The 14,695-nt window shown below is 34.6% G+C and overlaps 1 protein-coding gene across 1 annotated transcript in view; it reads right to left on the bottom strand.

Annotated features, from left to right (window-relative positions):
- Positions 1 to 14,695, bottom strand: part of LOC114349541 (probable multidrug resistance-associated protein lethal(2)03659) — a 74,756-nt gene that overhangs the window by 48,015 nt on the left and 12,046 nt on the right. Inside the window, exons 4-6 of the mRNA XM_028299947.2 lie at positions 12,354 to 12,580; positions 7,321 to 7,477; positions 720 to 1,304 (exon numbers count right to left, since the gene is read on the bottom strand). Coding sequence (XP_028155748.2) covers positions 720 to 1,304; positions 7,321 to 7,477; positions 12,354 to 12,580 — 969 coding nt within the window. The remainder of the gene's footprint in view (positions 1 to 719; positions 1,305 to 7,320; positions 7,478 to 12,353; positions 12,581 to 14,695) is intronic.

Here is a 14,695-nt window from a genome sequence, read left to right as displayed (position 1 = left end):
TGTAAATGAATCTTCCTCAATTACCTTCTTTTGTACTACACGAATGCGCTTCACAGATACTTGAAAAAGTTTTTGGATCATGGTCCGACATGTTTTTATTCTGTCACCCTTTTGAGACACGAAATATTCCCATGTATACGCTCGTAAAACTTTTTGATTATTCTTGAGTCGTTTACGGTCCACATTAAGTTTTTTCATAAACTGAGCCAACAAAGAGTCCTGTTGAGGCTTTGCTTGTAAAGAAAAGTGTTGAAATAAATGTTTTTGATCATCGACACTTAAACGGGTAAAACATTTGTCCAGGCAGCATTTTATGATTAACTGAAATGACTTAGCTGCAACATCGCGACTTGCCGAGGTGACGTATATTTTACCTGATTGCCTTTTAACTTTTCTTTTTTCTCGCGTCACATTAATCTTCTTACATCTTGTCAGTTTTTGTCTAACTACCTCTTCGTCAGAATCCATTTTTAAAGCTCAATAAACACACTTACGTGAACGACAAGCAAACGAACAACGGACGCGAACACAATTTTGTTAAAATGGTAGTTAAATGTTTTGTTTGTCGAATGACACAGGTTTGAGACATTGTTGCCAAACTTGGCCGAAATGAACTTTACATCATGGCGGATCGATTTAAACGATCTGCGGTAAAACGGCCCATAGGCTTATGGGCCCTTTTTCCGGGGATGGCCTCAATTAAAGACTACTTGACTTACCTTTTGGCTTGATAAGGTTCTCCAAAAAGTATATTCTGCCTTATCGTCGAAGGAAACAACCACGGATCTTGTGACGCATATGAAATCCTACCCTGTGTGAGTACTGATCCGCTTTCTAATGGTATATCCTTTAAAATAGTTTTAAATAATGTACTTTTACCACATCCAATAGGACCTGTAATCACAGTTAGACCAGGAGATATTTGAAATGAAACACCTTTTAAAATTTCATGGCCTCTGACTTTAACAGTAGCTTCCTTCAATTTAATAAAAGGTGGAGATTTAGGGTCTTCTTGTGTAATTTCTTCGACAAGTTCCTCAGATTTCAAGGCCTTGACTAATCTCTTGTACGAAGATACAAACTCACTGACGTTTCCCATACCCATAGGCATCACAATAGCTAAAAAATGTCTGAGATCTCTGAAGTTAGATAGAATATAGAATATTATGGTGGTGTCTGTAGATACGCCTGCCCATATGCAAGCCATGATTAGCATGTAAAAGCCAAAATTTAAAAACATTACTCCTGTGATTATAATAACTCTTCTGCAGTAGAATCCCAGAACAAGTTTTCTCATTTCCTCTCTAAAAAATAATTAGTATAAGTAAATTAAAAATACACTGTTTTCAATCTGGCGGTATGTACGAGCCCTAACAACAATATTTATGTTGGAACAAGCAGTTATTTTGCAAATAAATTACCAATTTACCGAAATTCTTCTGTTTATTTTTTTAAAGTAGACATGCAATTAACAACATTTCTTTTGGTGTGTACAATTATTTTTACAATTTAATTATATATTTTATGTTGATTACTACTTAACTAATTGTTAGATAATCGAAAAATGCTGACAGCTACATAAATATTGGAACAAGCGGTTTTTAACAAATTAAAATTAAAATTAATAAGGCGTAACTTCGCCGTTAGCTTGAATAACATCCCGAACTCTATTTGGCATTGTATCAACTAGAACTAGGCCTTCACAAAATTCAGGGGTGGGTGAAACTATCCCATATTTCTTGAAATTTACGTGTACGTAGTTGTGGCAAAGTACGCTGAGGGTTATTTCTTAGACGTTATTTCATTTTGTGCCAAAGTGTTTCTAGTCTCTATTTAATTAAGATCCGGGCTACTAGAAGGATGTGACAAAACTTTAATGTCATGTTCTCCCATCCATTTTTTGGTAGATTTAGCCATATGGCATGAGGCTTTCCTGTTGAAAGATAAAATCTCCGGATGGATATAGCGTTGCCGCACTTGGTAAAAACGAATGTTCAAGTATATCTTGATATTTGGCTGCGTTTACTATGCCTTCAATAAAATGTAAAGTTCGCACCCCTTTGGCCGACATACAACCCCACACCATCATGCCCTGTGGAAACTTTACAGTCCTTTTGAGACAATCTTTATGGAATGCTTCTGTCTTTTCCCCAATCACACGCTTTCGGTAATCTTCCACACAGACATCAAATTTGCTTTCGTCGCTATAGATAACTTTGTTCCAGTCAAGTTTGGTCCACGAAAGTTTTGATTTAGCCCAAATATAACGATTCCTTTTCTGAGTTTCCGTCAACAATGGTTTTTCTTTGGCCTATTCGAATAAATAAAAAAATTGAAAATTTATATCGCAAATAAGAACATATCAAACATACCTTATAAAAACTAAGACCGCTTTTGTTGATATATTTGCGACAGCATTCTCTGGAAACATTAATCCCAGTTTCTATATTTCATCTAGCAGTTGTTTCTCGTAGTGTATTTCTTCTTCCTGACTTACATATTCTGATTAAATGTCTTACACTCCTTTGAGAAACAGCTTTTGGACGACCTGAGCTTTTGCCGCGAACATCAATACTGGCAGTTCACCATATTTCTTAATTATATTAATCACAGTAGTTGTTGCTAGAGTCAGTTCACTGGAAATTTCACGCATTGCTTTCCGTTTGTGGTACTGATGAATAATAATTTCTCGCACTTTTGTATCAGTAGGTTTTCCACGTGCCATTATTGTACTTTACTGATAATAAAACTGACAGTTGTTAATTTATTCATACTCAAATGACGGGTTAAAATTATTGTTGATAACAAACTAGCTACTCGTATGTTTGATTTCAAAGCCTTCTTTCCGTCAAGCTGATAAAACTTCACGCGTTTTTCGCCAGGCAAGCTAAAACGCGAGGAAAATTAAAAATGTTCCAATATTTAGTTGTCAGCAGTTTTCGATTATTAAACAATTAATTAAACAATAATCAACATAAAATATATAATTAAACCGTAGAAATAATTCCGTAAATCATAAAAAATATTGTTAATTTCATATTTACATTTAAAAAAAATTAAATAAAAGAATTTCGATAAATTGGCATTTTATTCACAAAATAACTGCTTGTTCCAACATAAATATAGTTGTTAGGGCTCGTAGAACGATATTTATTGTCGGTTTATGTATTATTAGATTGAGTACTTAGTTTGTTTCTTAGCAGACGTCGCTACGACACCTCAGCCATTTCGTTCGTTGCAACCCGGGACGGCACGCGTCGAAGTATTCTAGTTCAGTCGGAGAGAAGAGGATATGTGTCTACTGATAAAGGGCAAAAAAGCCCCGAAACCGGTATTGACTTTCCCTGCACTCTCTGATTGAACTAGAATATAATGCTGCTGCATTTTCGTGTTGCAACGAAATTTGAAATTCACAAGGAAAGAGTTTTCCTGTAGTTGGCTGTATACCAGAATACAAAAAATGAATAAAATCCTTTATAAAAGATAAAAAGGGCTACAAACTCCGCCTGGAATGACTGTTGGGTGGATCGAGTAGCTTGACGGTCATTCTTGCCGGTCCCAAGCCCGAAAAAAGGAGGGTTAGGTCGTAGGGCCAGCAACCCAACACCCGTAAAAAAATAAACAAATGCTAAAACACCCAGAAATTGACCTCGGAAACGGGACTGTTTTAATCAAAGACGAATACGGCAACGAAAATGGACATTGAATATTGGTTTTTTGAATATACAAGGAATTAGAAATAAACAAAGAGGAATTCTTATGAAGTAGAAAAAAGAAACTTGGACTTGATTATCCTCTCATCTTCAATGAAGATCTTCAGAATTATATACACTGCTACACGGGAGTATCAAAAAGTGAAAGAGCGAAAGCAGGGATATCAGTAATGATTAGCAAACGATGGAAAAACCAAATAAAATCATGGGAAGCTACAAACGAAAGAATAATAAAACTGACCATCTCAATTAGAGAAAGAACGATTATAATTCTAGGCGTATATGCTCCCAATGACGATGCCCAGGTAGCAGTAAAAAACAATTTTGAAGAATTATTAAAAGATCAAATAGAACTAGTTCCGAATATTCACGAATTGATTATAGCAGGAGATTTAAATGCCAGAGTAGGCAAACAAGACCATAGCAATGTGGTGGGAAAATATGGAGAAGAGAGAATTAACGACAATGGGATAAGGTTGATTAATCTATGCGAGGAGTATGAACTTAAAATATACAACACGTTCTTTGAACATAAGGATATCCATAAATTTACTTGGTACCAACATACACGTAGACTTAATTCAATCATTTACTATCTAATCTCGAGACAAAATGCAAAATTTAGCATCCAGGATGTTACAGCTTTCAGAGGGGCTGATTGCGGATCAGATCACTGCTTAGTAATCGGTAAAATATATGTTCCATTTATACTGAAACAAAATAACTCCGAAGAAAAAGAACACAAAAGGAATTCATATGATCCAGAAATAGAAAAATATAATATTGACAGCTTACAACATGAAAGTACACAATATCTGTACCGTAACAGACTTGAACAGAAACTAAATCAAGGACAAAGAACAACCGAAGAAAAATATAATCACATAAAAACATGCATAAAACAAGCAGCACAAGACGCACTAGAAAACTTAGAAAACGGAAAGAAACCAGAATGGTGGGATAAAGATATCGAGAAGAAAATAGAGAAGAAAAACAACTTCACCTACAACGTCTACAAAATCAGGAAAACATTGAGATTCAGCAACAATACAGGGACCTAAATAGAGAAGTAAAAAGAGAAGTGATTAAAAGAAAAAACGCAACCTGGATTAAAAAATGTGAATACATAGATCAACAATTAGGAGGAACTAGGAGTTCAGAAGCATGGAAGATGATAAAGAATGTCAGAACATCACAAAAAGGTGGGCACACAATTAAGAGTATATCTGATGCAGAGTGGAAACAACATTTTAAGGAATTATTAGTAGAAAAACGACCACAATACATAACAAGAGAACAAGAAAAAGAGAATGATATACGGAGAGAACACGAAATAGAACTAGATAAAAGCAAAGTGAAAGAAGCTATTAAAACTATGAAACCCCGGAAAGCACCCGGGGCTGGAGGAATTAATCCTGAATTAATAAAATATGGACCACCCAAACTATGAGATATGCTTAAAAAACTTTTCGAAAGATGTCTAAATGGAGAAAAAGTACCAGATGGATGACTATCATCACATATTACTCCCATACATAAGAAGGGACCTAAGAATAACCTCAAAAACTATAGGGGAATCGCAGTCATCACCACCATTGGAATATTATACTCCAGGATATTAAGAAATGAAATAGAACAAGAAATTCAAGGAAAACAAGCTGAGGAACAAGCTGGTTTTCCTGCGGGACGTTCAACGGTAGACAATCTCTTTACTTTAAAAATAGCACTAGAAAAAAGAATACAGAAAAATCAGGAAACCCACATCGCTCTTATCGACCTAGAAAAAGCCTATGATAGTGTCCCTATAATAGAACTATGGAAGTCAATGAAAGACATCAGTATCGAGGGAAAACTCATACAAGCAACTAAAATGTTATATGAGACCACTAACACCAGAATCAAAAACGGCAAAAATTTCACTGAGGCATTTAATACTTCAAAAGGCCTCCGACAACGATGTTGTCTATCTCCCACTCTCTTTAAAATAAATCTTGACCAATCCTTACAGAGGTGGACAAAAGCAGTAAAACCGATGGGACTGAAAGTGGGAGACGCCTCCCTATTTACATTATACTTTGAGGACGACCAAGTTGTTATAGCCCAAGATCAAGATGACTTAAGCTATATAATACGGAAGCTAAATGAATATTACCAACAGGCAGGATTAGTAATAAAATATGGACAAGTCAGAATACTTCATAGTGGGAAACGAAGACATTGAAAACCTACCATTGGAACAAGGACATATTGTTGGTGTGAAACAATGCAAATATTTGTGAGCTATATTTAACAAACGAGGAAATAGTGAAGATGAAATACAACACAGGATCAATAAAGGTAGAAGCATCACTAGATCCCTCAATTCAATTTTATGGGACAAAGACATCAGGAAGGAAACAAAGAGAAGAATATATGAAAGTATAATGAAGAGCGCTACAATCTACGGTGCAGAAGTTTGGGACATAAGTGCAAGAAATAGTGCAAGCTACTTAGTACAGAAATTTAATTTTTCAGGAGAAGTTGTCAGGTCTCAAGGTTAGAACATGTAAGAAATGAAACAATTAGAGAACATATGAAGGTGGAAAAACTATAATAGACGATATTGAAAGGAGACAGCTGACATAGTTCGGTCACGTTAAAAGAATGAATGAGACTCGCTGACCGAGAAAAATATTAGAGTGGGTCCCACCGGAGGGTTTTTTCGAGGGTAGTTGTCGATTGAATGACCAATCATCATCAGTGCTTACGTGATCTAACATGCTAACCACCAAAATACAATATTATAAAAATATATTGGTAAAAACCCTTTAAAAGTAATCCGTCAAGGAAACATAGATGAAATATGCGAACTTAAGCATGGATGTTAAAAATATTCCATGTAATATGCTCTAGGTACCATCTGCGCTCTAATTCGACTTGTTCACATGTTGACAGTATGGTAGCAAGTGACTACCATAATGTCACAACAAATCGAATTAGAGCTCAGATGGTACCTAGAGCATATTACATGGAATACTTTGAACATCCATGTTTAAGTTCGCATATTTCATCTATGTTTCCTTGACGGATTACTTTTAAAGAGTTTTTACCCATATCTTTTTATAATATTGTATTTTGGTGGTTAGCATGTTAGATCACGTAAGCACTGATGATGATTGGTCATCCAATCGAAAACTAGTTCTGTGCTGTAGCCCTTTTTAGGGATTTTTAAATATATACGTTTTATAAAGGATTTTATTCGTTTTTTGAAATTTAAACTGTTTATACATTTTTAATGTTTAATTTATTTACTCTTTTTGGAGTACGAAGGAAACCTTCTCGTTGGAGATCGTGCGTTCTAGCGACCGCACGTTCAAATTCTTAGTGTGTGAAACTGGGGTTAATTGTCTCTGGAGACGTTTAGGTGAAAAAACCATAAAGAGGGTCACTAACAGCATAGTTCGACCAAATTCACCAGGCCACTCATTCTGCGAAACCCTTAGAATAGCTGAAGAGAGAGACCAATGGTAAAATTTGTTAGGAGTGTTGGAAGAAAACACGGTTTTCAGTAATAATTAAACATATATCACAAAATATATATGTATTATGCATTGCATTGCGTACTTACTTTCTTGCTTTAGTAACTTTTTGGGTAAAAAACAGTTCCCAGGTGTACATTTTTATTATTCTTATCGTAGACAATATTTCCTGGCTAAGTTGTAGCCTTTCGTCAGACTTTTGGCACGTTTGCAGCCTAAACTTCGTTACCCACGTACTGATATAAACTAAAAATCAAAAAACATGTTTAAAAATAAGATAATAAGCGTATTAGAACAAAAATAGTACAATAGCACCAAATAGGTCCCTTTGTGAATGAAATTTCCTATGGTTTGCGAATGCCCGAATTTGCGAAAGTCTGTTGCAATCTTAAAAGTTTTGTGCCAAATGTACATCATCGTCAGCCGTTTTGAATCCACTGTTGGACATAGGCCTCCCGTAAATAATTCCAGTGCTTAATATCTTGAGCACCCTGAATCACGTTGTGCTCGACGATTTTGCCCGACCACCTTGTCAGAAGATGTCCTGGATTACGAAAAGCATCGTATCTAGGTCTCCATTATATAATGTTCTTTGTCCATCTTCCATCTTTGAATCTGGCAACATGTCCCGCCCAGTTTCATCTCAATGTTGTAATCCTTTGAACTGCGTCCGTAACACCAGTTTTTTTCCTAACAATTGTATTTGAAACTCTGTCTCTGAGGGATATATTTAGCATTGACATCTCCTTCTCTTTCGGTGCCACTTGTATTTTATTGATTACTTTTCTGGTAGAAGGAAACATGGGCAGACTACTTCCGATCTCTATTTGCTAAAGGCGACGATTATGAACCACCAACACCTGAAGTTACAACAAACGAAGAAATAAACATCGAGGAGGGAGAGGTAAAGAAAGCATTAAGACAATTAAAAAATAAAAAATCTCCAGGAGAGGACAGAATATCCAAAGAACTCCTAAAGTACAGAGGACAAGATCTACTAAACAACTATTAAAACTAATATAAAAAAAATAATAGAACAAAACAGAATACCACAAGAATGGAGATCAAGCATCCTAATACCTCTCTTCAAAAAAAGAGACAAATCGGACCCGGAGAATTACAGAGGAATTAACTTATTAAACACAACATTAAAATTAGCAACCAAAGTGATAACAAACAAATTGAATGAAATTATAACATTAGCAGAAGAACAACAAGGTTTTAGGTCGGGAACCATGCACTGACGCTATATTTATAATGAGGCAAGTTCAAGAGAAATCGTTGGAATACAACAAACCAGCATATTTATGTTTCGTGGACCTTAAGAAAGCATTTGACAGGGTCACATTAAAGGACGTTATCCATTTGTTATACTCGAGATAAGTACCTCTAGGAATAATTAAAACGATCGAAATTATCTACCAGAACAACACAATAAAAGTAAAAGTGGACGATGAATTAACTGACTCAATTGAAGCCGGTAATAGGATAAGACAGGGGGATTCCTTGAGTCCTTTATTGTTCAACCTGATCATGGACGAAACAATAAAAAAAGTAAGAACTAATAAAGGATACCAACTGGGAGAAAAACAACTTAAAATAATCTGCTATGCGGACAATGCAATACCAATCTCTCAAAGTGAAGATGATTTACAACGTATGCTGCACCAATTCAACATAATCGCTAGAAAATTTAACATGTTAATTTCCTCACAAAAGACAAAATGCATGGTTATAACAGCAGATCCAATAAGATGTAAATTGGAGCTGGAAGGTAACATAATAGAAAAAGTGATGGAGTTTAAATACCTAGGCATCACACTATCTAGCTAGGGAAGGCTCGAAACAGAAGTGGATGATCAAGTGAATAGAGCAAACAGAGCCGCAGTTTGCCTGAATGACACAATATGGAGAAATAAAAATATCGGAAAAGAAATGAAAAGCAGAATTTACACAAAACAGTCATCAGACCAATAATGACATAGGCGGCAGAAACACGACCCGATACAGAGAGGACAAAAAGATTGCTCAAAACAGCGGAGATGAAAACCCTTCGAAAAATCGATGGTAAGACTCTATGGGACAGAGCTAGAAGTACAGATATACGACGTAGATTCAAGGTGTATAACATTAATAACTGGGTAAGAAACAGAAGAATAGAATGGAATGACCACATAAGCCGAATGACAACAAATAGGATAGTCAGAACAGCGAGAGACGGTTCCCCAATAGGAAAGCGATCAGTGGGAAGACCACGAAAATGATGGAACGACAAGTTACTAGAGGCACATTAAAAAACCAGACAGAGTCATGTCTATACAAAAAGAAGAAGAAGACTTTTCTGGTAATGGTCAATATTTCTGCTCTATACGTTAGAACTGGGAGAACACAATGATCAAAGACCTTTCTTCTGAAGCACATGGGAATATCTGATCTAAGGACTTCTCTCAGCTTTCCGTAAGCCGCCCATGCCAGTCTTATTTTCAGTCATGTTTAGCTCTGTTGTTTGATTATCTCTTCCTAGTTTGATCTCGTGGCCCAGATATTTACAGCTATACACCTGTTCAATTTACGTGACATTAATTGAGATGTTTTTCGCCAGTACAAGTTTGGTGAAAATCCAACTTTAGGTTTAGACCAGTAAGGATCTGCGAAAAAACGTCCATTTTTGGATGTGAGAGGTGGAATTCGGATTTTTGCAGATAAAGTTAGGTGACACCTTCAGTAATAATAATTGACTTTGCTCCTTCTCAAATATTCCCGGAAGATTAATAAAAAAAATTAGAATATTTAAAAATTTCGAAAAACGTCGATTTTTTTCTGCTTTCTTTGCTTATAACTTTAAAACGATTCGTTTTGGAACAAAGTCGTAGAGAAATAAAATAAAGATTATTGAATTTTGTATGATATACGACTGGCAAAAAATGTCTTAAGGTATTACCTTTTCTGCAATATAGCAATAAATACAAAATAAGGGGGCAAAATAAGTCTGTTGTTATTCAATATTTTTTAACCACTTTGGTGGCACTTAGAATCTTAGTAATTCGTTTATCAAATTCTTTGTAACATGCTTAAATCGTGTAACAAATTTTATTAAAATCGACCAAATAAATTTTGCATAATAAATTTGCAATCTAAATGTTTTTAAAAAAGTTCAAATTATTTTAAATCTTTCTGAACAAAAAGTAGACCATTTAAAAGTTGGCTAATTTTTTTACATATAAAGTTACATATAAAGAGGTGCTCTACCTATCTAACACACTTTACAGAATTAAAATCTGATTATTTAAGGGTCCCCAGCAATGTTTTAAATTTATAAACAATTTTTTGGCTTATTAACAAATAGCTTTGTTTAATAATAAAAAAATTAATTTTTAGCAATGCAAATAATTAAAACCGGTATAATTTTACTTAAACTTTCAAATGCTGTCAGCAGAATTTATTTTTTAATCAAACGTTATTCGCGTTCAAAAATTGCAATTTCTTTTTTTTAGAAGTTCCACCGCGTTTATCTCGAAAACTATGCATCCTACGAAAAAACTTGTAAGAACATTTTTTGCTTAGAATTACCCAAGATATACAATAAACTGTTTTATTTTGCGAAAAATCGATTTTATGTAATTCCTCAAGTTCTTTGTTTATAACAATCTTATCGATATCCGGATCAACTGTTACCCAAAAAATTCGTGTTCTACGGGTTAAAATGCATAAAAAGACTTGGGTAAGTCCATCTAAATAAAGGAGCCCGTAGCACCCCCTCCTGGCCACAGCACTAATTTGTTTATAATCCAAAAAATTGTTTATAACTTTAAAACATTGCTGAGGCTCCTTGAATAATCCGATTTTAATTCTGTAAAGTGCATTAGATAGGTGAAGTACTTCTTTATATGTAAAAAAATTGACAAATCTTTGTATGTTCTAGTTTTTGTTGTGCAAGATTTTAAAAATTTTAATTTTTAAAAAAAAGTTTAGATTGCAAAATTATTATGCAAAATCTAGTAAGTTAATTTTAATGAAATTTGGTGTACGGTTTTAGCACATTACAAAAATTTTCTAAGCGAATTAGAAAGGTTCCAAGTGTAACCTAAGTGATGGAAAATCATCGAATAAGGACAAGCTTGTTTTGCCCCCTTATTTTATATTTATTGCTATTTTGAAGCAAGGGTGATAAATTAACACATTTTTAACTAATCGCATCTGATAGAAAATTTATTATCTTTGTTTTATTTCTATAGGACTTTGTTCTCAAATGAATAGTTTTTAAGTTATAAGCAAAAAAATAGAAAAAAAACGAAAATTTTTTGAAATATTTTATTTTTTTTTATTAATGTTTCGGGCATATTTGAGAAGAAGCATAAATCAATTATTATTAACGAAGTTATCACCTAACTTTATCCGCAAAAATCTGAATGCCATCTCTCACATCCACCTAAAAACAGATCCTTACTGGTCTAGTTCCAGTCTGTTAATAATTATTCCCGTAAAGAGCTTATATAAATGAGATAACAAGCTGATGAGTATGTAGTTTGCAATTTGTGTTACATCTCCTTTTTTGTAAAATATTATCATAATGGCACTATTTCATTTTTCTGGTACAATTCCTTCAACGAGGCAGGCATTATAAAAAGTTTTTAAAAATTTTATGACGCATTCGCTCCTTAGTGTTATCAGTTCACTTACAATGCCATCTTCTCCAGGTCATTTGTTGTTCTTCATACCTTTTAACGGTGATTCTATTTACTCTTCGGTTATATAATTAAGTTTCTCTGATCCTTGATTTTGTATGGCTGGGATTTCTATATACCTCTGGAATGTGAGCATCTCGACGATATAATGTTCTAAAGTACTCTTCTATAATTTTCAGGATTTTTTGTTATTTTACAGCATGTCCTTGTCTATTTTTTAGCTTATAAATGTTCCTGGTTCCTGTCTTCATCTTTCGTTTTAAAACTTTAAGGCTTTTGTTCTATGGTGTTAGTTGTTTTTTAGTGTTAAAGTTCCTTGTGTCTTTCCTAATAGCTTTTGAAATAGTTTTGTTTAAATTACTTAGCTCTGCAATGTTCATCGTTTGCTTATCTCTTATTTCCCTTCTTTACCTTATGTTACCAAATGTATATATTACCTTGAAAAGGAAAAACTGATATTAAAATTCCAATGCCTACGAATGATACGACTCCAACTTTATTGAACAGCAAATAGCAAATGACCAAAACTTGCGTTATAGATACCCAAGCATCGTTTACACTAAAAATTACTGTCACAAATGCTTGGACGTCCCTGGTGATCAGCGTAACTATATTTCCCAGATTTGTGTCGGTTGTACCAGCTGATGAAAGTTTTAGAGCTTTCCTAAAAAACAAATTATAACAGAGTTTGTAGTAAAGTTGATAATAAAATCAACATGGTCGTCATTTAAGTTTAAGGTACGTGTTAAACAAAAGCTCTCATTTATAAAACCAGTTAATGCGTATCCACTAGTCTTGCTGGTAAGCAGGAATACATGACATAAAACTGTAAGTTTTCAAAACATCTTAATGGTGCTCGGTTAGGTTACCTAACACAAGTCTGCTGTTGACGTTTTTGCCTCATCTTACACAAAAAATACTGTCTTCCTCTACTTCTTCTTCTTTTAATAGGACTATGTAATGTTCTAACAATAAAACACTGAAAACGTTTGTTTTCTACACTTCCACAAAATTTATTATAACTAAGTGACTACAGCTGTTTCGGCGGAGTGCCTTTCTCAAGTGATATAGTTTACAATGTGTTTGCCTTTTTAAGTCTTCAACTGAAGAGGTTGAGGAGTGGGGAGCTGTTTGTCTCGAGTTGGTCATTCAGAATTATATCTGTATTTTTCAGTTTATTAATTTCCATAGATTCTAAAAAAGATAGCTTAAGGCCTTTATTTTGAATATGTAGAATTTGAAACTCTTCATTGAAAGAATGATTATGATCTAGAAGGTGAAGTGCGTATGTAGAAGTGTCTGTTTTTCTATTGTATACTGGCAAGATAACAACAAAGATAGCCAGATACATAAAAAAGAAAGGAATAACACCAGCTTTCAGAACTAACAACAACTTAAGCAAATATATTAAGAACAATAAAAGCCGAAAGAGAAAGCAACTACAGAGTGGTGTGTACAAACTAACTTGTGGTGACTGTCCGAAAACGTACATCGGTCAAACTGGCAGAACTGACAAACGGATAGCAGAACACAAAAGGGCATTCAACAATAGAAAAACAGACACTTCTACATACGCACTTCACCTTCTAGATCATAATCATTCTTTCAATGAAAAGTTTCAAATTCTACATATTCAAAATAAAGGCCTTAAGCTATCTTTTTTAGAATCTATGGAAATTAATAAACTGAAAAATACAGATATAATTCTGAATGACCAACTCGAGACAAACAGCTCCCCACTCCTCAACCTCTTCAGTTGAAGACTTAAAAAGGCAAACACATTGTAAACTATATCACTTGAGAAAGGCACTCCGCCGAAACAGCTGTAGTCACTTAGTTATAATAAATTTTGTGGAAGTATAGAAAACAAACGTTTTCAGTGTTTTATTGTTAGATAAAATGAACTTCCATCAAGTAACGGTCGAGTCCATCAACTATGTAATGTTTCTTCTCTTACAATCTCTGCTGCGATCTGGAGTTCCAGCTCTCGTACCATCGTTTTGGGGTCTTCCTATGGGTCGCTTTTTGTTGGGCTTCTGTGCCTTTGCAAATTTCGCCATTCATTCAGGGTTCATCCGATCTACGTGGTCTCTCCACATGCGTCGTCGTGCTCTTGTCCATCTCACTACGCCTAGCTCTCTCAATGTGTCTTCGTTTCGTATCCTATCTCTGAGTGTGATACCTCTTATGGATTTTAGGGTTTTCATCTCTGTTGTTCTCATTATTTGTTTGGTCTTTGTTGTCTCAGCTCTTGTTTCAGCTACGTATGTCAGTACGGGTCTAACACATGTCTTATAAATGCTGACTTTGTTTTGAGTGCTCATATATTTATTCCGCCAGATTATATCCCTCAAGAAACCAGATATTCTCGCTAATTCTGTTACCTGCTGTTTTGATTATTGACACAAATGCCAGTCGCTAGATATTTCCACACCCAAGTATCTACAATACGTTACCTGTTCGATTATATGGTCGTCCACTGCTAATTTACACCTAATGGGGTTCTTCGATTTTCTCATCGATTGGGTTTTCTCTGTTAATAGTCTCAGGTTATACTTCTGGGCGGTTATTTTAAATTTTTGCAGTAAGCGTTGTAATTCGTCTGCGTTTTCAGCTATTAAGAGAGCATCATCTGCGTAGCCAAGTATTCTCATGGTTAGGACACAAATTCTGTATCCCTGATTCATTTTATTTCATTATTTCATCTATTTCTTGTTCTTCTACTTCTTAATTCAGGATTTAGTCAGTTTTGCCTGTTCCAGAATTAAGTTAACTCAAT

Source organism: Diabrotica virgifera, chromosome 1 (genome assembly GCF_917563875.1).
Source record: "Diabrotica virgifera virgifera chromosome 1, PGI_DIABVI_V3a".
Lineage (NCBI taxonomy): Eukaryota > Metazoa > Arthropoda > Insecta > Coleoptera > Chrysomelidae > Diabrotica > Diabrotica virgifera.
Note: the sequence above shows the minus strand (reverse complement) of the source record. Positions and strands in the feature narration are given on the sequence as shown.